Source organism: Melitaea cinxia, chromosome 23 (genome assembly GCF_905220565.1).
Source record: "Melitaea cinxia chromosome 23, ilMelCinx1.1, whole genome shotgun sequence".
NCBI lineage: Eukaryota > Metazoa > Arthropoda > Insecta > Lepidoptera > Nymphalidae > Melitaea > Melitaea cinxia.
Genome location: NC_059416.1, coordinates 8,682,931 through 8,710,227, shown reverse-complemented (window position 1 = coordinate 8,710,227; position 27,297 = coordinate 8,682,931). Strand labels below are relative to the sequence as shown.

The window sequence follows — 27,297 nt, the reverse complement described above, 5'->3', positions numbered from 1 at the left end:
TATCTAAATTTGAATTATTAATTTCTTCCGAATTAATATTTCTTATTATATCTATACCTAACCGACGGGCCTGCCTAGATTGAGGCTCTCGGATCCTAGATGTTTTAGGATGGAAAATTTTGGTAGCTTATGGATAGGCTTAGGTCTAGAAAGGAGCAACACGAGAACAATTCTTATGTACTCACATAAACTGCATTATCTGGTCTCTTCTCAATTGAATCGATTGTTGGATTCCACTCCCGGCTGCCACAGGTCCATAGATTCTGGATTCTCGAACGGTGCTTGATAGTCACCCGGGCGGCGCGCGACGTGATGATAATTATCGAGTAATTAATTAAATCCGATCGCGAACCGGCCCGCGAGATTCCTACCGACTGCGCCAATTACGTTTGCAGCAGTTAGGAGGTCGAAAAAAAACCGAATAATTTATAATTATTTATTAATACTAGATTAATACAATTATTCTTAAGACTAACGACTACTTTATTCGAAGTGGGAATAAAAAGTGATCGAAATAATTATACAATAATTAAAGTTAAAAATTAGAACAATGGGGCATTGAAAGGCTAATACGGAGAACTCGGCCAATATGGGAAACTCATGCGGTGGTCGCCTGGGAACTTTCCATCTGTTTGGTACGTCAGCATATTCGTGGGATCGTGGTTCCGTAACTTGTATCTTGTATGTTTGTTGTGTATGTATATGTTTATGTATATATGTACCGTTTAATGTATAAATATTATGTTACATAACTATGTTTAGTAATATAAATTGATTTCATTATGTGTAATAAACTTGCGTTGTTGATTGCGCACTGTTACCGACACATTTTTCCTATACTACTTTCATTAAAGGTTGCCTGGAAGAGATCGCTGTAAGCGATAAGGCCGCCTTTACAGAATTATTTGTTTTTGTAACTAGTGGTTCTAAATAGTATCTTTCTTTTTTTGTGTGCAGTGAAGTTTTAATAAACATAAATAAATAAATTTATACTACGTTAGAAACAGTATCATCAGACTTACCTAACAGCTCCAACACACGTTGTATATTCCACCATACATTCTTCTATCGCTAATTCTGTTTCTGTTTTGTTAAAAGTAAAGTTAAAGTTCATTATCATATTTTGAAAATTTATTTCATCATACTTTTCATCGGTTTTTCTCGCTAATTGATCATTCTCATTTCCTCGCACTTTCTGATTATTCAAACAGAGTATGACTACTGGAAGTTATAAATAGCTTATAAGAGGTCTGTCTATATATTTTATTTTATGTCATGTATGGTGATTGAATACCGTAATCGCTTGCAGATAATCTATCAGCTGTATATTGTCACTTTATTTTTACTCTTTAACCGACTTCCAAAAAGGAGGAGGTTCTCAACTCGACTGTATTTTTTTTGTTATGTTTGTTACTTCAGAACTTTTGACTGGGTGGACCGATTTCGACAAAATTTTTTTGTCGAAATCGTATCGTATCGTAAATCGTATGTCATTTGCTTGCTTTTAAATTTATTTGATATCTGACAACTACTTTTTGAGTTATATCTAATAATGCGTTTTTACTTGACGCTTTTTTCGTCGACCTACGTTGTATTTATACCGCACAACTTTCTACTGGATGTACCGATTTTGGTAATTCTTTTTTTGTTGGAAAGGAGATATCCCTAGTTTGGTACCATGATAAGGAAACCAGGATCTAATGATGGGATCTTATAGAAATCGAAGGAAACTCTCAAAAATCCACTTTCTACTGGGTGTGGCGATTTTGATAATTTTTAATTTTATCGAAAGCTGGTGTTTATCATATGGTCACATTTAAATTTTATCGAGATTTGATAACTACTTTTTGAGTAATCTTTGATAACGTGTAGTTACTTGACTATTTTTTCGTCGATCTACGTTGTATTACTCGTTGATGTAATTGAAGTCGGTTTTTTTTCGTTTGTGAGCAAACACAATTATTTTATCCCGTATCATTAAAACTGATATCCAAAAATAAAATGATATTGGTCATCGATCGCCAAATATTTCTTATATTAACTGAACTTTAGGATAACCTACAAAGTCTGACAATGACAATGGATGCATTGATAGAAAAATAACGTTGAGAAAAAATATGAATAAAAAGTGACGGAGTACCTATATAACTACCTATATAACGGACCTATATAACGGAGTACCTATATAACATATTATTTAATAACAAATACAATATGAACAAAGACAATCTTAATATAAAATCTAAGATAATTTTGCAAATCAAATCACAATACAATACAAATATACTTTATTGTACAACCAAAAACAATACAAATAACATAAAAGAAAAAGAAACAAGCGATAAATAATAATAATAACAAAAAAAAAATCACATGAATGTACCAAGTATCAAGTGTTATTGTTTTCGTTTCAGTCTTTTACAAGAATCACAAATACATAGGGAAATGGTGATAAAAAAAAATTAAGACTTACTTAAAACGGTCGTAAGCATTTAATAGTTTTTGTATTTCTCAAACTTTTATTGTATGCTTGAGGTACAATAAAATCAATAAGCAATTATTTACCAATAAAATTATAGCAAACACTATTTAATTATTGCGTTTGAAATTGTATTTACGGCTCATAAAATGTAAAAACGATTGAGTTTTATTCCATTTTAATAACTACTTACTCATAATGTGATTTCGAAAAAATATTGGATATGCAGCGAAGGTCCGTTACACTTCCATAGCTATGGAAACTCCGGATACTTTTTTTGCTTCCGGAATTTTTGTAAAGGAAATTTGGTCGGAAGTACGCGATGATCCTTTTACGTAGTGGGGACGAAAGTTATGAAAATACTGAAATATTTTGCTACTAGTAAGTCAATATTTATCTAAACTTTCCAGCAGCGGAACTGAGCAGCTTTGAGTGCAATGGATTTCTATATAATTGTGTTTGCTAGCAAACGAAAAAAAGACTAACTTCAATTACATCGACACAACGTAGGTCGACAAAAAAATTAACCAATGCACTAGTCGTCATTACGATTTTCGAAGGTCTCCCTCGATTTCTCTCGGATCCCATCATCAGATCCTGGTTTCCTTACCACGGTACCACGCTTGGGATATCTTTTTTCCATCAAAAAATGATTTTCAAAATCGGTTCACAAACGGTACGGTCGGATTGAGTAACCTCCTCCTTTTTTTAAGTTGGTTAAAAAGAAAAAAATGATAACTGAGTTCACGAAGCAGATATCATTTTTTATATAAGCAACAATAGATTGCCGCAGCGTTTATAATAAGTAATTGTTACAGTTACTTTTGACTTGCCCGTTGGCGCAGTTTATAGTGGTTCTGCTTTCTGTTCCGCGGGTTCGATTCCCGCCTGAGTCTGGGTGTAATATTTGTTTTTATTTATTTGTATTTATATATTTGTATTTATATATTTGTATATGTAGTATTTCTATGCATATTTATCAAAAAAAATAGTTATAACAGTCGGCTGTTACCTGTAACACAAGCATTAGGTTGCTTAAAATAAGAACATACTAATATTTATTTATTTATTTACAGTAACGGTTGAAACCCGTTCTTAACAAATTAATATTTGTACAGGTCACATAGCCTGTTTTTGGATCTATGGCACAGCATACTCGCCCTACTGAGGGCCGTAGATAAACGATGGGAAAGAAGGGACGTGATAAACGTTTTCAGACGCAGAAACAACTGAAATATACAACTTGTTAACGTCTCATCACATCAACTAAAACGTGAGCAGGCCAATTAGCAAAGTAACTAACAAAAGATGACAGCTAAAATAATGGCCTTTAGTATATTCTATTTTTTTGGAAGAGTCTTATTTAATAAACAAACCGCTGTCAATCGTAATTCACGTTTTTTCCGCATTTATCACTCACTTTCACAACACATTAGCTAACGGACACTTGTAAAACTCCATTTACTATTTATTTCACTAAAAACAAATATCAATTTATTATTTTAAACACATAAAAACTACTAAACTGAAAACTGTTGTAATTCTGTGACGAATAAGTACCCAGCGTTCTTGAAGATACGCGGTGTTGATGTCGCAGGCGTCCATAGGCTTTGGTAAGTGCTTACCACCAGGTAAAATATTGTCTACAATATCTCATACAAAAGACAGAATTAAAATCTATTCTATCAAATCGCTTTGCTACGGCTAGGCAGGTAATACTCGTACCAAATAAGTATCAAGAGAAAAGACAGTTATAAAATATTTTTTTTAATACATCACTTTATTTGCAAACGACTTTAAAAAGGAAGAGGTACTCATTTCAATTGTATTTTTTAAATCATGTCGCACCTTTAATAAAACAAAGATGTAACTCAAAATTTGTGGATTTGGAGATTTTACAATAACGTGTCTTCGTGGCGTAAAGAATAGGCAGACTTCGACTCCGGCGTTTTAACTATAAGATACAGAGAGATACGCGATAGTTGCTCTCTTTTCTATCAACTGGAGCCGACAAGGCAGTTCTTATAAAGTGGCGTGATTCAGAGATGCACCGGCAGTGAGCGTAGATTGAAGTTCTGTCGTTTTGAATAACATCGAATAATTCGATATTGGATTAAAAGGTAAATATGGAATATTTTATTATTTAAAAATAAAAAGATAATTTTTGTTATACTTCATTCTCTCAGAAAACGCATTTGATGACGATGTGATGACATTTGGATTTACTTCGTTTTTGTTTTAAAAATTGACAAATTTTACAAAGTTAACGCCTAACACTTCAGTTTTATATTGAAATATATGCCTTAGTTGTTGAAGTAATTGATTAAGTATCACTTTATTGTAATAAATAAAGCTGTTTATAAAAGTTACTTTTGTTTACCTCTTTTTATTATTTAGAATGACGAAAGATAAGTAAAAACTTTCAACATTAATTCCCTTTTCGTGTAAAAGTTAAGAATAACTTGTAACTGTTGTGCTTATTTGTATAGGTTTTGAAAATTGTGTCATCTTAGAGCTCACAATTTTTTAAAAGTTTAATACCACAATCAGAAACTGAACACCACAATGAAGAGTTACAGCGTATCGAGCGTAAAAGTTATAAGATAAACATAATAGTGTAATAAGTTATAATTTTTTTTTCATCTTATTACTGTAATAAATGTGAAAGTTTATGAGGATGACGTATAGATGGATGTTTGTTACTCTTTTACGGCAAAACGACTGAATAGATCATTGTCATTCAACAATCCTGCTACTTTGACGTTAAATAATTATGATTATTATTCCTCCCTCAAATATACTACAGTATTATCAATTATTGTTATTTTAGAAGTTATGCAGGTTGAAAAAAAAAACAACAAAATACATATATCTCCAGAGCCCAAAAATGTAACGCTAAGATTTACAAGCAGGTGGAACCGTTTCTATGTAATGAGCAGCATGGATTTAGAAGGAGACGATCAGTCAACACCAACCTGTTAACCATTGTTGACTATATTTCTAAGACACTTGATCATGGAGGCCAAGTGGATGTCTTATATTTTGACTTTCGGAGAGCTTTTGATAGAGTAAATAATGACGTACTGCTGGAGAAGCTAAGCGATGTGGGCTTAACACCTGGACTCCTCAAGTTTATCGCTGACTACCTGCGTGATCGTCAGCAGTATGTCAGGCTCGGCATTTACGAGTCGCAGCCCTATCACACGCGTTCAGGAGTCAGTCAAGGATCAATACTCGGTCCTCTTCTGTTCATATTAATGATCAACGACATCCCCACAGTCATCAAACATGCGAAATGCCTCCTTTACGCTGATGATCTGAAGCTTTTCATGGAGATTAGAACGGAGGAGGACTGTTTATTACTTCAGCGTGACATTGACTCAGTTTTTCAATGGAGTGTGGACAACAAGATGGAGTTTAACCCCTTGAAGTGTTCGGCTATGACCTTCTCACGAGTGCGGCGCCCAGTCAAATTTGATTATAAACTTGACAAGGACACCATAGCGAGACCGGATACGTCGAAGGATTTGGGTGTGACATTCGACTCAAGGCTCACATTTCATGACCATATCACTGCGGTAGCTAAGGAGTCATTTCGACGCCTTGGCTTTGTTCTACGGAATGCAAAGGAGTTCAAAAACACGACAGTGATCAAAATAATTTTTGGAGCCTTGGTCCGAGCCAAACTTGAGGCGAGTGCTTGTGTATGGAATCCACATGAGACTAAATACGCGCTTATGTTGGAAAAAGTTCAAAAAGCCTTCCTAAGATATCTTTACAAGCGTATGTTTGGGTACTACCCTAACATGTACCCGACAAAATTTCTTCTTGGTATTCTGGGATATAATTCCTTAGAAGTAAGAAGATTGAGAGACCAATTGGCAATAATGTGCAAAATATTGAGAGGTTTGGTTGATGCCCCAGATTTACACGAGGAGCTATGTAGATTTTTTGCGCCTATCAAGTACCTTCGAAACAGAAAGCACTCGTTGTTTGCTGTTCCGATGTGTCGCACAGTGGCTCGTTCGAGGTCGCCCATTCCGCGGTCACTAACCGCGTTCAACGCTCTCCTGGACGCTGATCCGCACTGTGACCTGTTTGCTGATGGATGGAAGATGATTTTGTCGGAGTGCCTGAGGTACTGTGAAGTGAATGCGTGATTTGTGTGTGTCTTAAAATATAAGTGAATGAGATTGTATGTGAATTATTATTTTACTTTTTTTTTTTTCTTATTACATCTATATAAACTGACATGGAATTTATCTTTTTATTGCTTTATTATTTGTTTAATTTCGACTGAATCTTAATTCTACTATTATTATTTATTTTATTTTTTCTGTTTTTTCTTTTGTTTGTTTTTATGCTTATTATTATGATCAATTTATTAATCTAACTTGTTATTGTACGTTATTTTTTTTTCTATTTTTTTTTTTGGAATGTTAATTAATGTGACTTATTTGAAATGTTAATTAGTGTAAGTGGTAAATCCGTACTGATTAATAAATAAATAAATAAAATAAATAAATAAATAAATAAAATAAATAAAACTGAAGAGCTGACGAAAACTGACTCAATATTTTACTGTCACTTATGAGTTGACGAGAAAAATGACACCTAAATAATACTAGTCATTTACAGTCCTCTAGTTCGTCTTCAAGATCATCTTCATCTAGTTCCGATTCATCTAGCTCATCATCGTCAAGTTCTTCTAGCTCATCTTCATCCAGTTTTTCGAGCTCCAATAGTTCAATGCCTACCCAAAACCGTGCCCCACAAAACGTTACAATGGATTGTGAAGAAAAGACGTCTTACACCAATTCACCACAAAATACTGAGAGGCAGCAAATTCAGCTGAGAGAACGACGAAATTACAATAGTGTGGCCAGTTACAATATTTCTCTAGTATACACAGACCTAAGTGACGTCGACCTGAGTGACGACGATCCACTGTAGATTTTAATACGTTGTTTAATAAGCCTGTCAACAGAAGATATTTTATGTTTGAAAATCAAAGTTCTTCTGACTCTGACTGCAATAATAAACCAAATATTTGTCAGTCAGTTCAGCCTATTGCAATGCACTGCTGGACATAGGCCTCCTCAAGTTCGCGCTAGACATCCCGGTTTTCCGCAATCCTCATCCAGCTTACACCGGCAATCTTACGTAGATCGTCGGCCCAACAGGCCAGAGGACATCACACACTGTGTTTGCCAAGACGCGGTCTCTACTCCAGGACGCATCTGCTCCAACAGCCACCGGTCCTGCGACACAGATGACCAGCCCACTGCCACTTCAACTTGCTAATTCTGTGGGCTATGTCGGTTACATTCGTTCTCACGCGATAGTCTCGTTTCTAATCCTATCTTTGAGGGAAACAGTTTCGGTGGTAAACAGTTTCGGTGATATTACATCTTGCTGTCTTACCCCACACCGCAGGGAAATAGGTCTTGTTCTCTGGTCCTGGACATGAACGGTCATCGTCGTTGCGTCGTACATACATCTCAGTACCACGATATATCGCCAGTTGATATGACATCTCTGCAGAGAGTCCAGGACAGCTCAGGTCTCGACAGAGTTGAAGGCTTTCTCGCAGTCCACAAATTCCATACACAGCGGCTGATTATATGTATCTGTCTTTTGAATAATCTGCCGAACAGTATGGATATGGTCTACGGTGTTGTAGCCATTTCGAAACCTAACCTGCTCTGGTGGTTGGAATTCAACGAGTCTTATGGCGAGACGATTCGAAACTACCCTCCAAAACAGCTTATATAAGTGACTCAGAAGTGAAATCAGTCTGTAATTCTTCAGCAGAGACTTAACGCCTCTCCTAAAGAAAAGCACCACCACACTCCTGGACCACAACTCCGGCGTAGTACCTCGGTGGATGTCAGTGTTAAAGAGTATTGCCAAGTCTTTTAGGGCAGGTCGCTCTGCGGCTTTAAGAAGCTCAGTGGTACAAATATGTGTAGGGGCCGCAAAAGGTCACTAAACGTTGAAAAATGGCATCAAATTAGAGCAAAACGGCTCAGAAACAAGGGCCAATCATATACGTCAGTGTCAAAAGCTCGTAAACAAATCCAGCTCGTTTTATAAAAGATACATGTACCGAAAAATGTAAATTCAAATGTGCAGAAAATATTGATTCCGACGGTATTTAACTTAGGGTTTCACCAACCAAAAAAAGGTCAGTGTGATCTATGTGTATCATATGATAATTCAAACAATCAGCAAAAACAAGATGATAGACAATATAAGAAAGAAGAGACTGCGGATTTTTATACTATTTACTAGCTGACCCCGCAAACGTTGTTTTGCCATATATGTTATTAACCCCCTTAATCCCCCTCCCCCTTTTAACTTAGGGGTATAAAAAATAGATTTTGTTCGATTCTCAGACCTACCCGATATGCACACAAAATTTCGTGTGAATCGGTCTAGCCGTTTCGGAGGAGTTTAACTACAAACACCGCGACACGAGAATTTTATATATTAGATTATTTGTCGTTAGTAATTATTTGTGATTTTAGGAGATATTTACTGGAGACTAATTGTACCTAATTCTTATAATAGTATATAGTTTTTGTTTTGTTTAAAAAACAATATTTGTAGCCATAAAGAGATATATAAATATCAGATGATTCATAAAAATTTGTTTAATTTTAAAAAAAGGTGATAAATTTCAGTTTTCGTTTTATAAAAAAATGATGCATTAGTACATACAACGTCATAATTACAATTAAATAATCATAAAAGGAAATATTGTGATTTATTTTTAAAACTTTTTGTTATGTTTTAATACTAAAGAGAATTTTTTTGAAATACTACCTAAAATATTAAGTAATTTTTGGCATAAAGAGATTTAAGTCGGAACTTTTTTTTCATCTCCATTTTACAACTATTATAGATTTTAACACAGTTGTTTTTCTATTATTCTATTAATCTCTGTACTTTAAACTACTGATATCAATAGTAAAAGTCATTAAGAGCATTACAAATAATTGGTAATTTTTAATCAAACACAATGCGGAAAAAGTGCTAAACTTCAAACGCCAATTCCCACAAATTGCGATTTTTGAGTTACATCTTTGTTTTATTAAGGGTGCGATGTGTACCCCATAAATTTTTATCAGTTATACCGATTTTGATTAAAAAAAATTGTAAGAAAAGTACTGAATTTACTATGTGCACTCTGTGGCGAAGGGCGATCTATAAAGAGAAATTCATAAAAATTAACATAAGATGCTATTTTTTAATTCCTAGTAACTTTATATTTTAAATTTAAATTTAATAGAAAATTTTATTTGCAAAAAAAATAAACTTTCCCTCAAACATTTTACTACAGATTTTTATTTCCGTTCCCACATCCGTCTTTAAATCATATTAAGCTAAAATCTACTTTTGATCTATTTTCATCTCTACTTCCGTTAAGACCTTTCCGTTGAGTCTTTAATGAATTTTACAATCTAATCTGTACCAATTGGAATCAACAAATTTTTTATTAAAGAAAATTATATAGAAATAATTTTTAATTTACAAATGACATAAAAAGTAGTAAACTTAGTTCGATTGCATTTTTTAAAATCGTGTGTTACCTCATAAAATTTTATCAGGTAGATTTTGCTAGTGCTTGTCTTGTTAATTTTAGCGACATCGATAAGCAGTTTTTGAGTTATTCCTAATAATGCATATTTATTCACTTTAAATACGTCGATGACGTTCTCATTTTATTACTTGTCGATGTAATTTTTTTTTGTTTGAGAACACACACAATAATATAAATACATGTAATGCATGTAGACGCCGCGTTGGCGCAACGGTCATAGCCATAGATTGTACCTGTTGCGCTGGCGGTTGCGGGTTCGATCCCCGCACATGACAAACATCTGTATTGGCCATACGGTGTTTGCCGTGGTCTGGGTGTTTGTGCAGTCCTTGTGGGTCTCCCCACCGTGCCTCGGAGAGCACGTTAAGCCCTCGGTCCTGGTTGTTATTATGTACACCTGATAGCGATCGCTACTCATGGTAGGGAATTATATCCGTCAATCCGCATTGGAGCAGCGTGGTGGATTAAGCTCTGATCCTTCTCCTACATGGGGAAAGAGGCCTATGCCCAGTAGTGGGATATTACAGGCTGAAGCAAAAATTCATGTAGATGTATAAATGATGATATTATAAAGATTTTCAGAATATATACAACATTATCATCAATGAGAATTTTAATGAATAAGGATGTGATAATTCCACTGCTAGCCAAAGCTCTGGATTGCTTAGGATATAGGAGGGTATTTTCTGCGAATTAGTGGATAATTTCGGAACCACGAGTAACAAGCGTCGTCTAATAAAACAAAATAATTATGAATTTAATAAAATATACTTCTTCCTTATGTACAAAATTGATAATGATGGATAATACTGATAATGAATGGAGTAGCTTAATAGACTCGCACTCCTTAATTATAACGATCGTAAAGTACAAAATTATAGAGAACAGCGACAGCGACAAGTACTCTCCGTAATTATATACCATCTCATTTTATCAGTCATTTGAAGTTGATTGATTCAGGTTGTGACATTCTACTGCTGAGCCTTTTTCTCCATGTAGGAGATGGGTTGAAGAATAATCCACCATGCTACTCCATTACGGGTTGGCGGATATGTGCTTATTACTATGAGTTACAATCGCTATCAGGTGTTTATGATAACAACCGGGACCGATAGCTTAACGAATTTTTATAAATTTATATATTACTAGCTACCCGAACAGACTTCGATATGTCAAAAAGTTAATAGTATTTTTTTTGAAGTATTAAAACCTTCCGTGGGCCTTAAGGAATATAGAAAAAAATAAATTAGCGGAATCGGTTGAGCGATTCTCGAGGTATGCGCTTAGCAACATTCATTTTTATTTATATAGATTTGTTGATAAGATTAAGGTTAAGGATTGATTAAGGTTTGTAAAGCGTACATTACACGCCATGTAATTTTATTTAATTAAGATTTGGTTTTTAAAAATGTTGATTACTGAAATTCGTATGGCAAGTTTGGATTAATTTTTCAACACATTTTCCTCTGTAAATATTGTAAAATGAGATAGTAAAATTTCTACTTCAAAACAATCTCAATGTATTATTTTATAATATTTATTGCATTGTGGTGAAAGCTGTTCTGAAGGAAAATAATGAAATACTTTCCCAGGAGATTATTTTATTAAACAAAAAAGTTACAATTAATTCACTTAAATCATATTTTCGTAGTTTAGCGATTTACGTTTTGGGCTCAATAAAACGTAAGTCGCCATTACAAATATATTTAAGAAGATCTATATTTACACTTACGTAAACATTAACTATACAATATTTATCAACAATAAGTGAACAACACAGGAACTTTTTACACCATCACACTGTACAAAAGTTAACTATTCGAATTGACAAGAGTTCAGATACTTTAAACCTCCACGGTTTCATGCTATTTGAAACAGCTTTTTAGTCAGAAAATTTGCGAACATTGAGAGGTTTTTGTATTCGCGGTCACAGTGTGTTCCAACTGCGCCAATGCTGTCAGCTCGGTATCCATTTTTCTATGGTTACTCCTCATATTCTTATTCATCTGATTCTTCTTTCTACAACAACATAAAATTTCCTCGAACTCCTTTCTAAAATTGTCATTTAGCCACCCATATAGTAAGGGATTGGATACTGCACTGGACATCCCAAACATATGACATACTGCGTATGTTATTGTCATCGACGTCTCGTCAAGGATTACTTCAGAACTAAAATCGGCAACCAAGTTAAAAACATTCAGAGGTAGCCAACTTATCACATATGTAGCAGCAATAGCTATAAGTATAGCTGGGGTTTTTCGTGTAGTTCTTCTTCTTCCTCGCAGTCGCCTATGAATTTGGACATGCGCCATAATGACTACTAGAACTGGTACTAAATATTGAAAGATAAGACTAAACAAGGAGTATATAGCTCGACCGTCATCTATAGGCCAGTCTTCTATACAGAAACTTAAGGAGTCCATGCCTAATAAGCCAACTTTGTGGGTCTTTAAACTTCGGAATATGTAAAGAGGAGAGGCCAAAGTGAACGCTGTGACCCATATAAAGCACATCGTGATGAGAGCTCCCATTGTTTGCAATCCAGGTCGTGTCGGGTACACGATCAGCTGTGAACAAATATGAAGGTTATTGTTTTGGTAATGAGGTAAAACTTTGGGTTTCATTTTCAGAGAGAAATTATGGATAATATTTCGTCTAAAAAAAGGGAATTTCTACTGGCCTTTGAAATAAACGAATTCGTGACTACGTACATGTATTTTATCATCTGTATAATATATGTATATTTATTTCTGTCTAAGTATAATTAACGAGAATAACTATCTTTTGCACTGAAATACGGCAATGAAGCATCTAAAATTCATTTCACAATTTCTATTAGTATTGATTTGTTATTTTTACGAAATTTAAATGATAATTCAGGTAAAAAACAATTATATAGACGCTGTTTTGTGTTTTTTTTGTTACTCTTATAGAATAGGAACGATGTATATAAAAAAATGGGAAGTGAAAACGTGTGAAATAACTGATGCTGACGCTGAATGACGAGGACGTTTAGTGACACTGATGCGTGGCAGTGACGCTGAGTGACGTTTCACAGTGATTTTAGCTGTTTGTATAAGATGTAATATGTATAATATAAGGTCACCATTTTCTGTACCGATACGAATGTAAAGCGTCAGTTTATGTTTTGATTTTAGAGTTTTATTAATTTATTTATTTATAATTTGATTATTTAATAGAAAATTTTAATTTTTAAATAAATTTAAAAAATTTAAAAATTATAATGTTCTGTTTATGTTAAATGTTATATTTAAAAAAAAATCTTAAGGAGTAAATTCCAGCCGCGTGTCGGAGTTGCCACAGTCACTTTTTTATACGACATTCCAATATTGCAACAACATTCAATCAAAACATTTCTGTACATATCTGTATGTTTTGTAGGCGGCGCGTTATCGTTTTTATGAAGTGGTGTTATCATTTTTGTAGTGTTTGGGTGTTTGGTTCATTACACGAGACTCTCGAATGATAAACTGATAAATAATGGAGTTCGTACGAAATCAATATACATAACATGAATAAACTTTATACAAAAAAATCGTAGTTTTAAATATGTATTATATTAAACTACATATTTTATACGACTAAAGTCGGCAAACAAGCGTACGGCCTACCAGATGGTAAGTGGATAGCGTAGCTTCGGCCACCTTACTCACCACAAGAACACAACACTGCTTGAAAACAGTATTATTTAGCTGTGATCTTCTGTAAGGTCGAGGTACTTCACCAGTTGGGTTGCTCTAGATTTTAAAGCAGGGTTTACCTTGCTATATGCCTTACCCCAATGAAATCTTTGATCTTCAATAGTCTATTGATGATGTGATCTCAGACTCATTAATTGATCCCATTCATGTCTTCTCCAGTGTACGTGATATTGGCGAAATCATCTATACTACTTTGGCACTCTTGGAAGTCATTCATCTGAATGAATGAATGGCAAATTACGTATCAATAAGCAGGTGGAGTCGTAAGAGTGATCTAGTGTTATAAAACGTTTTTTTTTTTTTTTTTTTCTTTATTAAAGAGCTTTGCTGCTACTGCGACTATGTCGCTCTGTTATTATACATTTATGTTAATACAATTATATGATTGATTGAACTTCATCGACCAATTTATACAATTTCTTTGCCGAAATAGATTCTGGTTTTGTCAATATACTATTACATTCTCCAACATTCGTATAAAACAGTTTATATGGGAAAAATTGGCGTCTTCTGGTTTCGTTCTTAACACATTCCATTAATATATGATAGGCATCCTCTACTACTCCACAAACTAAACAATTAGGGTGTGGAGTTATACCCATCAAATGGCCAAATTTATTGAATGGAATATGTCCAGACCGCAACCGTAAAGCGGTGACAACGTCTTTTCTGTTCAATAACACTGTGTCTATCCAAGGTACATTGGGTGGGTGAGGTTGTATGGTCCGGTACCAGATGCCTTTGTCTTTCGACCTTTTATCAAAATATTCTCTCCACAAATCATTGCATTTATTTTTAACTATGTGTAAACACTCGGAAAAGATAGGCCTAACAATCATTTCTATACCATCGCAAGCGCCATACTTTGCTAGAGTATCCGCCATATCGTTACCTAATAGGTCAATATGAGATGGAATCCACTGCAAAAAAACTGTTTTAGACTGTTCTCTCAAACTACATATTTGTTTTAAAATTCTGTATGCTACGGGAGTACTTCTAGCGTTAGATGTACATCGAGCTACATGTTGAAGAGCGCACTTAGAGTCTGAGAAAATAACGAATTTGTCGTAATCAATGGAGGATACGTATGATAAAGCTTCAGAAAGAGCCAATAGCTCAGCGTGCATGATAGAAATATTACTACTAATTTTAAAATAAATTGAATCTGAAGATTCGGCATCAAAAAATGCTGCACCTATGTGTAGGCCATCCTTAGAACCGTCAGTGAAAATTTTGTAAAATCCGTTATACTGTTCGTTAATAAAGTTCTTACAGTGGTTATTTAAATATGATGTACTATAGTTTCTTTTAGGTTTATTAATATTCATTATATCTATTTTAATTAAATTTGCTATTTGAATATTGTTCGGCCACGTATCAAGTGAGAAGAAATCCAAAGATTTACTTTTATTGACTTCAACATTTTTTAAAATATCGTAGACCTCTATTAACAACGGCTTACGCTTTCTTTTCCACGAAGTAACTAAATTTGAAGTTATAAATTTGTCTAATATTTGTATGAGTGAGCTATTGGTCATAGACATCGCTTTCAATAAAAATTTACCCGCTAAATAAAATCTTCTGAAACAAAGAGGTTGTATACACAAATCTGATTCCATTACGTGAGACGGTGTACTCCTAATGTACCCACCAATTAGTCGCAAAGCTCTGTTTTGCATCCTATCTAATTTAATCAAATGAGCTACACTGCTATCGTTATAAACAAAACAGGCATAATCTATTCGGCTTCTTATAACAGACAAATATAAGCGTCTTAAATGTTTTGGATGAACACCCCATCCATAGCCAGCCAAAACTTTAAAAATGTTAAGAAAATTCGAAATCTTGTTACATAAATCATTAATATGTTTGCCCCACCTTAGCGATCTATCTAACCATACTCCCAAATACTTTGCATGATGTACTACGGACAGTGTGGAACCGTTGACGATAATGTTTACTGGATATCTATTAAGTCCCTTTTTAAACACACAAACTTTACTTTTTGACGACGAAATGTTCAACCCTAAATTACCTACCATAACGACAAATTCATCAACTGCCGCTTGAAGTTCTCTCTCAGCCTCACCAACACTTTGACTAGTAACATATAAAACAAAATCGTCAGCGTATTGAGAGATATGAACATAGTTATTCATTACTTCACATATATTGCTTGTTGCAATATTGAAAAGCAATGGAGATAATGGATCTCCTTGGGCTATACCCTGGCTAGTCTTACGAGAAATCGTTACATTGTTAGTTCTTATTTTAAGGAATCTTTTAGACAAAAAGCTCCATAAATAACGACAAAACTTTATAAAACGTTTATGGGAGTATTTAATTTAATTGAGTTGTAGTGAAAACGTTTATATCTCTTTTGTCAATTTAGAAATATAAAGGCTTGCGATTTTTATTTTAAAACACAATACGTGTTCTCTCTTTGTGAATATTTTAAAATATTAATTTAAGCTGTTAAAACTTTTTTGATTGAATGAATATAAGGTACATTTACATATGAATAGATTTGTTTTTATATGTGAAAGAATATTTTAAAAGGAATGTACGAATGTTAGATTATTTACAATTATCGGCTTTCGTAGTATTGTTACATTGATTTGTAAGATATTATTTTATGATAAAAATAGTATTTATTAGGAATAAAACACAACCATTAAGTTTACTACTTTTGGAAGCCGTGTGTTACTTCTCTCTTTCTCATTTTCAAAATTTTCTTTTATTAATATTAGCGTTATTGCTTATATTCATTAAATATTAATTAAAATAAAAGTAAGATTTTAGTGTTACGGTTTAGAAGTGTCGTCCGTATTATGTTTCTCATTATTTTATTCACGTAGTTAATTAAGAATTAGGGTGACAGACAGTCTACTGTAATCTTATGACATACATCTGAGACTCATTTTCAGACGATAGTTACTTAATTACATGCATTGCAAGTGTTCGAAGCACTAAGCTATATTTATGGCATTTAAATTAATTGCTAGATTAGTTGACATTTACGATTAGTTTGTGCGTAATAATTTTGTGGTCTATAAATTTTGATATAAATAGGCTATATAACGTAAATATAATGCTCAAAATCCGTCTGAAGAACAAACACAATTTTATAACAATAAATAATAAACGTCTCATACTCAACTGAGACTTAGCATCTGTAGTTAGTATAATAAAGTTATTGCAAATACATATATACCGAGCTGTATGCAAAGTTAGGGAAATGTGTCGACGATGAAATAGCAAGGACGCACGTACATATGTAACAACATTAAACTCAGCTTCATAACTGTGACGGCTATCACTCCACACGTCACATAACAGCTACATGCGGGTATGACGCTGCACGTTATCGTTAGACATAAATTTGGAAAGGAGTTGTGAAATACCCTATGCTTGAAACATCAATATCATAAAATTACGTGAAAGCTATATGACAGGGTTCGAAATATTTTAACAATAAAAAAATATCTTTCAATTTTTAGACGAGAACGATGTACGTTGATGAAAATAAAGAAAAATAATAATTACTATATGTTTTTCACTTACGAATTCTTTCTTTTTATTAAGTCTCATTTCAAATTATTTCAATTTAATGTTTTACTTATATATTTTTTAATCAAAATAAAGTAAATACAATAGCGATTAAAATGTAGCTAATTTTTTTTATTATTATAGTATACTAGCTGGTACCCGCGACTTCGTCTGCGCAGGATTAGTAAGTACTTCGAGTAGCTTAATATCTTTTCGATATCTATCTTTATACCAAAATTCATCAAATTTGATTCTGTGCCATAAAAATCAATTTGTTACTACCAAATATACATTGAAATATATTATAAATTTTTACTGTATTTATGATTCACTGTTTTTGCGATAATGGCTTAGTAATAAAAGATAGATATATGCTGTCGCAGACTTTTTTGTAGGACTAATTAAGATAAACATTTCTCTTACACATTATATACATACGTGTAAACTCTACAGTTTTGCAGCGCACGCCAGAATAGCTCGCAGATCGCAGATTTTTTTCTGACTTACTTGACAATTATCGTTATATTTTGGACAATTCACACACTATCTTTAAAAATTATAGCCTATGTGTTATTCTAATGTATAGGCTATAATATTGTAAACTTTCATTAAAATCCATTCGGTAGTTTTTGCGTGAAAGAGGAACAAACATCCATACATCCATAGATACAAACTTTCGCGTTTATAATATTAGTAGGATAGTTAACCAGATAGAATTTTTACAGTATACAAATATTAAGAGAACCTATGAATGAAAAATAAAGAAATATTGATACGATTTTTATAAATTTTTTTCGTCTTATTGAACTTTTTTCTACATTCCGTTCCAATTAATCTTTACCGATTATAGCCTTCAAAATTCTATGGCAGCTGTAATCACGACTGCAACGTTAAATTGTATTCGTGTCCCTTATATCCAACATAATTTAGCGAATTTATGGATTAGTGTAAGCCATCAATTATAATGAATGATTAAATATTTTCCGTTACGCAATGACACGTGAAAAGCCGTGTTTTTATCTTGCCTATCTAAAAAATCTAAAAAAAGAGTTCGTTTATTAATTTGAGGCTACTGCACTTTAAAAAAATATTCGCATTATTTTATCTTTTGTAATGTAAAAAATTGGTAGGAAAAAAATTCAAAGTCATGGGCAGGATACTGATATAGGTGTTGCAGTTTTACTTGTATTAAATCGTGGTTAGTTGTTTTATGTTCATATATCTTTAATTAATATTAATAAAAGATTTATTAGCTAAGACCATCTAGAAAATGATAAAGGAAATTCTGTATTAGTTATTGGCTATAGCCAATTTACTTCAATTGAAACTAAGTTGTAATTTATTTTCAAGTGAAGTAAATTAATAATAAAAGTAAAATAAAATAAGTGTATTGTGAAATTTCGAGTGATAAAAGTAACTTTCAATGTCGTTTCAAACTGCTTAAAACTTTTTTTTGTTTAAAGTTTTTGCTATTATTTTTAATACTTGTTTGTAACTCTTATATAAGCTTATCCTACTTTGTCATAAAAGAGTTTATTTTTTAAATTTAATACTTAATAGGAGGTTAAACATATTTAGGACTTTTTTATTTTATAATATTTTCCAGTTTGGTCGCATGGTTAGGTTATGATTAAGTTTTAATGAAGTCGTAATTATGAAAATTAGTAAAGATTTAGTTTATACTCACTTGTTTCTCGACATTATTGCGTTACAATTAAGGATCGTATTTTACTTAGAATCGTTTCAACTTTAAGCGTCTATTACCAAAATTAATAATAATTAAAGAATAAAGTTTATAACGAAGAATTAAGTTGCCATTAAAATAAAAGATCGTATGTTTATGTTTGTATCGTGATCGTATGTGTGGAACGCCGCGTAGGCGCAACGGTCACAGCCATGGATTGTGCCTGTTGCGCTGGCGGTTGCGGGTTCAATCCCCGCACATGACAAACATTTGTATTGGCCATACAGGTGTTTGCCGTGGTCTGGGTGTTTGTGCAGTCCTAGTGAGTTTCCCCACCGTGCCTTGGAGAGCACGTTAAGTCGTCGGTCCCGGTTGTTATCATCTACGCATTGGAGCAGCGTGGTGGATTAAACTCTGACCCTTCCCCAACATGGGGAAAGAGGCCTATGCCCAGTAGTGGGATATTACAGGCTGAAGCGCGATGTGTATGTTAAACATTTTTCATTAAAGTAACACTTGTTTACGCACGTTTGACTTGTGGTGTAAGCTGGTGAATGCGTGACGAGTGCGTTACAAAAAGTGTGATCGGACTAGGCAAACGGAGCAAGAGAGAGGTGCTAGCACACATTTTCGATCTCTCTTTCTGTCGTAGCCAATTACGTTTCGTATATTTAAGACATAATGCAGGCCTATTGTGCAGAAGTTTTACTTCAGTCGTATGGTCTAAAGCACACACGTTTTGTTTAAAATCCTTATTTTGTGTATATTTTTAGTTCCTTTTTTGTGTACTTCTAAATAAATTAATTTTACTAAAAATTTAGTTGCGTGTTAATTCGGGACGACAACGGGACGCTTTAAGCATTTGAAGCTAGGCGATGGTATATCCATACACACAGCCAATGTAAGCGTTTTTTTTTTTTTGTGAACTATCTCTTAAAGTAAGTAACAAAAGTTTGTACTGAAAAAAAGTAGTTGGACACATAAAGATCGAGATTGATTACGGAATTCTAATAAAATATATTTAGTGAAGTATTTTACTTCCGCATTAACTCCTTGCAAAAATCGAAACTCATACAAAATAAGTCATGGTTACAATATAAAAAAAAAAAAAAAAAAATATTAAATTATCGTTTATAATTATTGCACTACCTTGACAACGCGAAGCAAAGGCTTCTGCACCTTTTCATTTAAAAATGCTTTGAACAGAAACGTCAGAAAAATAAAAAAGGAAGTCGTATAAGCAGTTTCTCGGTGGTCTCAAAGTACCTTTTGACTATTTATGAAGGCCACTCGATATCACAAATACAAAACGATCATGATTAAAACTGAATAATTGGAAGTGGAAATGATAAAAATTTGTTTCGCTTGCTGGACAACGTGAATGTTTTAAATGTGTATACATATATATGTGTGATCTACGAATGTATCTAAAATAAATAATTTAATATAACGCCTAACACTAAACTGCCCTACTAGGATTTCTTTTGTGTTGAGTTCTGGAATGCATAAGACAAAATACCTGCACCAAAACCAGTATCTGTATGGAAAAGAGAAATGTTTGCCTGGAGCGAGGATCAAACCCGAACTATGACCGCTGCGCCAACGGGTCGTCTTTTGTGAAATGATTTTGATAAGTATTAAATAAATTTCCGTTTTGAGGTTGAGGAGAATATTTTTCTCTTTTATTGGTAATTTATATATACTAATGTAAAACATATATAAATAAAAAGTACCTACTTATGGTCTGTTGTAAAAATCAAGTAATGAAAACACTATCAAGATATATATTCGTAATAAAGGGGGAAAAAATCAAACCATCCACTTTTAGCATTTTTTTTCTTTAGATTAATTATAAAAGTCAAAATATCGCTGTCCTATGTTAAAAATATATCACATTTCTCTAAACGTAAAGTATAAAATGTTTTGTATTAAAAAAAATGCAAATTCTTCACGAACTTCGACTTTTGACAAAGTAATCCTTGACAGTTTCACGCAAGCTCCATGAAGAGCTTATTTTTCGTTGCTTGATAATAACATTACATTTATGTACAGATACAACATATGTTAATTTAAAGTGCTGATTACTAAGCTAATTACTAATTATTAATCATAGATTAATTTATTCATCTTTGTTTTCAACAAGGAAAGTTTTGGAGCTTAATTCAGCGCGCTGTTTAATTTGTATTATTACATAATAATAATGATAATTTATTTTTAAAATGTTATTTACTGTGGGACCTAATTGATTCAGTTATAAGATGATGCTATACGATTTGTATTTGTGACGACGTTGGCACACTGGTCACAGCAATTGGCTAATGCGTTAGATATCGCAAGTAAGATCCCCGCAAATGACAAGTATTCGTATAGGCTTTATAGATCTTTGTCGTGGTTTATGGGTTATTTTAATGTGTTTTTAGACATATCACAGATTTGATATTCACTCATATTATAAAGAAAGAGGTAGGTAACGATAGTAATCTTACGTAAAAGCATATCATTATTTTATATCGCGTTATAATATTTGAAATACTTTACATCACAACCATGGATTATTTAAATCTATTAAAAATATAAAAAATAACGATGAAAACAAAATTTATTATTATTTTTTAATAAATATAAATTATTTAAATATTAGGATTGAGTTAATACATTCTCCAAAAGTCTCGAACGATTCTCGATTCGATTCGAACGATTTCTCCTAAAGGGCAGATCGCTGCCTCATTAATATTACAGACCACCCAAGTAAGATTGAGATAAGTTAAATAAATATTTATTGCGTATATTTCAAAGGCATTGAAAACTAAGATGTATAAAGTGTTCTCTCGTTTTTCATTAGTTTCGCCTCAGTAAATATAATTAAATTTGCTTTTCGCATACAAATTAGATGAAACTAATTTTATTTTTTATTTTTTAAGGTTAGAAATTGTTTGTTCATATTTTCTAAGTAAAATTTTTCAGCGAGAAAGTTAATTATTGCGTTGTGGTGTCAATTTCTAAAACATCTTTGTCTACATTTTTGCAAAGTGAAAAGCTATAATTACACATTGTTAGTGAATTAGTTTTAAAATCCATAAGCCTTGAACCAGACAATTACTAAAATATTTATGACCCGTAAAACCATTTTTCATGTGATATCGAACTTTCGACCTCTTGCGCATTGACACACGAGACATTTGCTGTATTAACACTTGCGTGATATTAAAATTAATGTAAAGATTTAAAGATATTTAAGATAATTTGAAAATCTCTTATTTTTAATTTTCAAAAATTCGAAATATTTATATGCAGATATATAAAATCAACTTTTAGCATTGACGTCTAGAGATATGACCGAGTTCAAAAGAGGAGGTTTTTAATTCGACTGTATGTTTTTATATATGTTACCTGAAAACTTTTTACTAGGTGAACGCACTTCGATGGTTCTTGATTATTTTTTAATCCTAAGGTGGTACTTATCATGTGGTTCTATTTTTAATCGAGATATGTCAAGTAATTTTCGCGTTATATCTGATAATGCGTATCTACTTAACTATTTTTTTTTTCATACATTATACAACACTACTTGAAGGGAGTATTATTTAACTGTGGTCTTATATAAGGTCGATGTACTTCCCCAGTCGGGCTGCTCCAGATTTTTACTGTACATAATAACATTAGCAACAGTTAATCTATTGTATATCTAAAACTGCACAGTTTCCTGTAGATCTAAAAAAAGGAAAGGAAAAGGTTTTAATATACGATATGTTGGTGATTACTTATCGTGTAAATATATATATATATATATATATAATATAATAATATATATATATGGCAAAACAAAGTTTGTTGGATCAGCTGGTAATTAATAAATGAAAATACTAATATATATTTTGTAAAATTATTTTGAAATCTACTTGCTACTACTTGCTAATACTTTAAACAAATAAATATTTCACAAATATATTTATTTGTGTGTACTCGACTCTTAGAGAAACATAGACATCGCTCTGTTGTGTGGTGCGTGCACCGTGCAAACAAACCGGCGATTGTGGGTTCGATTCCCGCTGGGTATAGATATTTTTATTTTTACAAATATTTCTTTCAGGTCTGATTGTTTGATTAAGTTGGCGGATTAAGTTCCGATCCTTCTACGTGGAGAAAGGGGCCTATGCCCAGTGGTGGGATGTTGTAGGCTAATCGTGGCTTATAATGTGAAAACTAACAATCTTAAAAAAATATAAAATGACCTAAGTCGACGACTAATACAATGATCTATTTCCAGAATCTAAATTAAATTTCTCGTTAAAATTGTAACTGGAAGCGATTAATTGAGATATATTAAAATGTATGTGACGTGAAATTTGAGTTATGAGACTAATTATTATTATACGTATTTATACCTCATTAAGGATCGTTAATTATTACTTGTAGAGTCGTTAATTTACTACTCCTAGATCCCTATTTAATTTTGAATTTTTTTATTCATTAAGGGACATATGGCCACAACCTTACCTGATGGCGAGGTGTATAGTTAGGCATTCCAATATTAGTTTAATAAAAAGAAATAAGCTAGCTGTTGATAAAAGTCACAAGCAACAAGCTCGATTAAATTTTCTTAAATTGTGTTAAATAAGTTACTATTCTGTCTGAAATAACTCTTACAAAAGTTGAGACGGTATTTTGTGTCATGATTTTTAAGAGATTATAATTATTCAATTGTTGGTTTCAAAGGTCAGCAGATACAAGTGTCAAACTGGGAGGTTACATATTTAGAGCCAATTATGCAAAGTAAAATATATTAGTGTGAAAATAAATTAAAAATAATTTATCCAAGTGAAAAAAAACACTTAAGTATAGGATACTATAACGTTATCTTAACTGCAAATAAAAACTTTAAATGAAATAAAATATAAGGTTTAATCCCATCAACGAAAATAGGCTGCTAAGCAAACTATTTGAAATTTAACCTTGCCTGATATCTGTCCAAAGCAATTGCCGTGATTGATATCGTCGAGACAAATATTGATATAGCTTGAATGGCACCGCAGGCTTTGCAAAGGCTTGGCCAATTGGGCAGTGGCCAATGTTTGGTCAAAAGTTCCATTAAAGTGAGTGGCGTCCCGACGCAGCAGACCAACGCGTCCGAGACAGCCAAGTTAACGATGAACATGTTTCGCGCTGTTCGCATCGCTGGCTTTCTTACTACCTGAAAAGGAATATAGACTGATATTATTTTATTTACATAGTTATATTGTGATGTAATCCAGTACCTATCATGGGTCCAGAAATACACAAACAATACAAAGGCTAGATCGCGACAAAAACTCGATGATTTTTTTATAAATTATATATTTCAATTGCAACTAAATTTTAGTATAATTATATCATTCTATCATTATTCAATATATCATTTTTTATGTCACGTTGTGAAGCAAAAAACGGAAATGAAATGTCAAAGTGTCTTGAACATAGAACTGTTTTCGTTCGGATTAAATAAACAAGACCATTTTGTGATGTCGCTATCGTAAATATATCGATTATTGCTTAGTAAACTGGTTCGAATACAAATGCTCTTGACGATGGATATTTTGTAATAATTGTAAATCAATAATCTGGAAGAGATCTCTTTTAGAGATAAGGTCGTCCTTGCCAACTTTCTTTATTATAATGACTTATGTAGAATTACTTAGTGTAATAAAGAATTTATATTACTTATTAATAATAAACGCTCCACACTTAAACGGACTTCATTAGGAATTTAACTTGTATGGAACATCCAGAAATAAAGAAAAAAGGTACAAAGGTCAGACGACGAAACCTGTATAGCCGGGACAAATATGTCATGAACATAGATCGAATACGCGACTGCTCACGCATTGGTTGTTTGCTGTTACTACTGCGGTAATACTAAAAAAAATGTTTCCTTGAACCCACTAGGTAGAAGTTCGATTCAATAAGTGTATTTTAATGTTATAAATACTGTATTTAATGAGAAACCCAATCATTAAACTAAGATTAACACCTAGTAAACTAATAGCTGACATTTTCACCGAGTCATTATTATGACAGAAAATCAAAGATTCGAAGTAACCAAAAATAACGTTATAATTAAGGCAAATCTGTCGGATACATAATTGAAGCTACCCTGGCTTTAGTAACAGTTGATGAATACAAATGAGGCAGACAAGTCGATACACTAATTGAAATAATCGAATTTAACGTTCACTCCCCTCTTTTTTCATCCTTATAAATATGGAAGCTACGTTGACTCTTGTAACGATTGAAGAATACAAATGACGTAGAGAACTTTTGTCCTGCCCTTATCTTCACTTGTTCTCCTTCATTTATTTTGTTAATAAAGCATTTGTGGCTTTTTAAGATGAAAAAACGTATAAAATAATGAATTTAAAATACATATGAAATTTTCCATCCCATCCCTTTATATAATTATGGCGCCAATTAGAAATTTAACTGTACATTTACGGTATGATAAATGATTATAATCATAAGTGGACACTTTGTACTTGATGTGCTAATTATGTTGTTCAGTGAAATTTGATAACAGCTACCTATAATCATATAAGCCAAAGTCATGGACTACCGTCGCGAAATCATTATTACTAAAGACATAAAATAATGTACATACAGCTTATGCTTCTATCTTGTAGAAAGATGTAGAAGGTGTTTAAAATTGATTTAATACATAACTACACTTTTTTCAAATTTTAAGTATCTTTAAGTACCAGATATTATTAATTTAGTAATAATAGCATCACCTTAAACAAAATAGTAGAGGTGCACATTAGAAAGAGGAGAGAGAGCGAGCGAAAGAGACCGAAAAATTTACAACGCCGCAGTCTTATCACTTGTATTTTTTTCTTTTTCGGTTACAAATAAAACTTTTAAACGTTTACTAAATTGCTGTCAATACTATTTAGTAATTAGGTAGTAAAGTTTTCACGACGCGTTGGCGCAGCGGTCACAGACCTGACTGTTGCGCTGGCGGTCGCGGGTTCGATCCCCGCTCACGACAGATATTTGTATTGGCCATATAGATGTTTGTCGTGGTCTGGGCCTTTGTGCATGTGTATTGTGTGTGTTTTCGGACCCCCGACACAGGAGAAAATCTTACTGGGGGCCGTTGAGTGTGAACCGTTTATTTATTTATTTATTTATTTAAAGCTCTGTGATTGTACTAATACGTTCTAATGAAATCCGAGGAACGTTTATCTCCGCAAGTTTATGACTTTTTATGTGAAAGGCAACACGATCTACGCTCGTAAGCAGTGATGTGTTTTAATTTGCCATTTTTATTTGATGAAGAGAGAAGATGGTTAAGTCTTGTACGTCACCTTAAATTGTTCTGTTCTCAAATAATTCGGCAATTGTTCACATTCGACATCCAATGTATACTTACGAAAACCCATTATTTGTTTATCTATACGAATGTATGTGAATACCTTTTATATCGCAGAGAAAATTTTCATAGAATTTGTATTTTTGTTCTTTGTGGGTCTCCCCGTCCTGCTTTACATTATAATACTTTTCTATAAAATTAATCCACTCGTTTGATTTCTAGACTTTTAAAGGCTAAATAGTACAGATGATTAAGCCGAAGTTTGAATTATTTAACTACTTAGTTACCTTTAGTAGTAACATTCAGAAAATTCACTGTCACTTGTTTTATTAGTAAAATATTATCATATAAAACAATTTAACTTCTCTGTATTAAACTATTTTGTTGGAAACAAAAGTTTTACTATAACTAAAAGATAATAAATTAATTATACTCACAGATATTACAACAAGCGCATTCCCAACAGCTCCGATCGTTACCAGGATACCATAAAATGTAAGAAGTAAAGATCGCGTGGGGTCATCGACTTTTCGATTAAGGGAGAACTTCTCTAGTAGTGTGTTCGGGTTCTGGACCTCCCTTGATGCCTCTATTACCCATTTTGCTGAGGCGTTTAGGGTCAGATTCATACTGGGTTCCTCCCTCTGAAACAAAATGAAATTATACTCTTTAACTGTGTTAAATTTTATCGAGCTAATTTTATTTTATTTTATTCGAATTTTTAGACTTTTGTTTTGAGGAAAGAATGTTTTTACTTTTAACTTGATGAAATTAATAAAAAAAAAAAACTTTAATTAAATTTTTTGTTTCTTTAATCATGTTAATATTTAAATTTGTATTGTTTCTTTTAAAAATAGGTCATAACCTACAAATTCAGTTTGATTACTCTTTGTACTACACTTTTGTAACTGT

At 32.8% G+C, this 27,297-nt stretch overlaps 2 protein-coding genes and 1 long non-coding RNA gene across 3 annotated transcripts; 1 reads left to right on the top strand and 2 right to left on the bottom strand.

The window, feature by feature from the left end:
- The first annotated feature begins 589 nt into the window (after positions 1–589).
- Positions 590–6,639, top strand: LOC123665015. The gene is made up of 2 exons (XM_045599377.1): positions 590–681; positions 5,358–6,639. The coding sequence occupies exons 1-2, from the start codon at positions 590–592 to the stop codon at positions 6,637–6,639; spliced, it is 1,374 nt and encodes a 457-aa protein (XP_045455333.1).
- A 5,030-nt stretch (positions 6,640–11,669) lies between these two features.
- On the bottom strand, positions 11,670–27,017 carry LOC123665061 (neuropeptide F receptor). The gene is made up of 3 exons (XM_045599411.1): positions 26,823–27,017; positions 24,001–24,234; positions 11,670–12,655 (listed from the first exon to the last, which is right to left on the bottom strand). The coding sequence occupies exons 1-3, from the start codon at positions 27,012–27,014 to the stop codon at positions 11,972–11,974; spliced, it is 1,110 nt and encodes a 369-aa protein (XP_045455367.1). The 5' UTR covers positions 27,015–27,017; the 3' UTR covers positions 11,670–11,971.
- Positions 14,300–14,902, bottom strand: LOC123665062. Its single transcript, XR_006744978.1, has 2 exons — positions 14,675–14,902; positions 14,300–14,638 (listed from the first exon to the last, which is right to left on the bottom strand). It is a non-coding gene; the product is annotated as an uncharacterized LOC123665062 (long non-coding RNA).
- Positions 27,018–27,297: the final 280 nt, after the last annotated feature.

Excerpts from the sequence above, each read along its gene's own strand:
- LOC123665015 (XM_045599377.1), top strand. The coding sequence starts at position 590 with ATGGGAAACTCATGCGGTGGTCGCCTGGGAACTTTCCATCTGTTTGGT. Across the intron at positions 682-5,357 it reads GGTTCCGTAACTTGTATCTT|AGCCCAAAAATGTAACGCTA; the intron begins GTATGTTTGTTG and ends ATATATCTCCAG.
- LOC123665061 (XM_045599411.1), bottom strand. The coding sequence starts at position 27,014 with ATGAATCTGACCCTAAACGCCTCAGCAAAATGGGTAATAGAGGCATCA. Across the intron at positions 24,235-26,822 it reads ATGCGCTTGTTGTAATATCT|GTAGTAAGAAAGCCAGCGAT; the intron begins GTGAGTATAATT and ends ATTCCTTTTCAG. Across the intron at positions 12,656-24,000 it reads TTGCTTTGGACAGATATCAG|CTGATCGTGTACCCGACACG; the intron begins GCAAGGTTAAAT and ends ATTTGTTCACAG.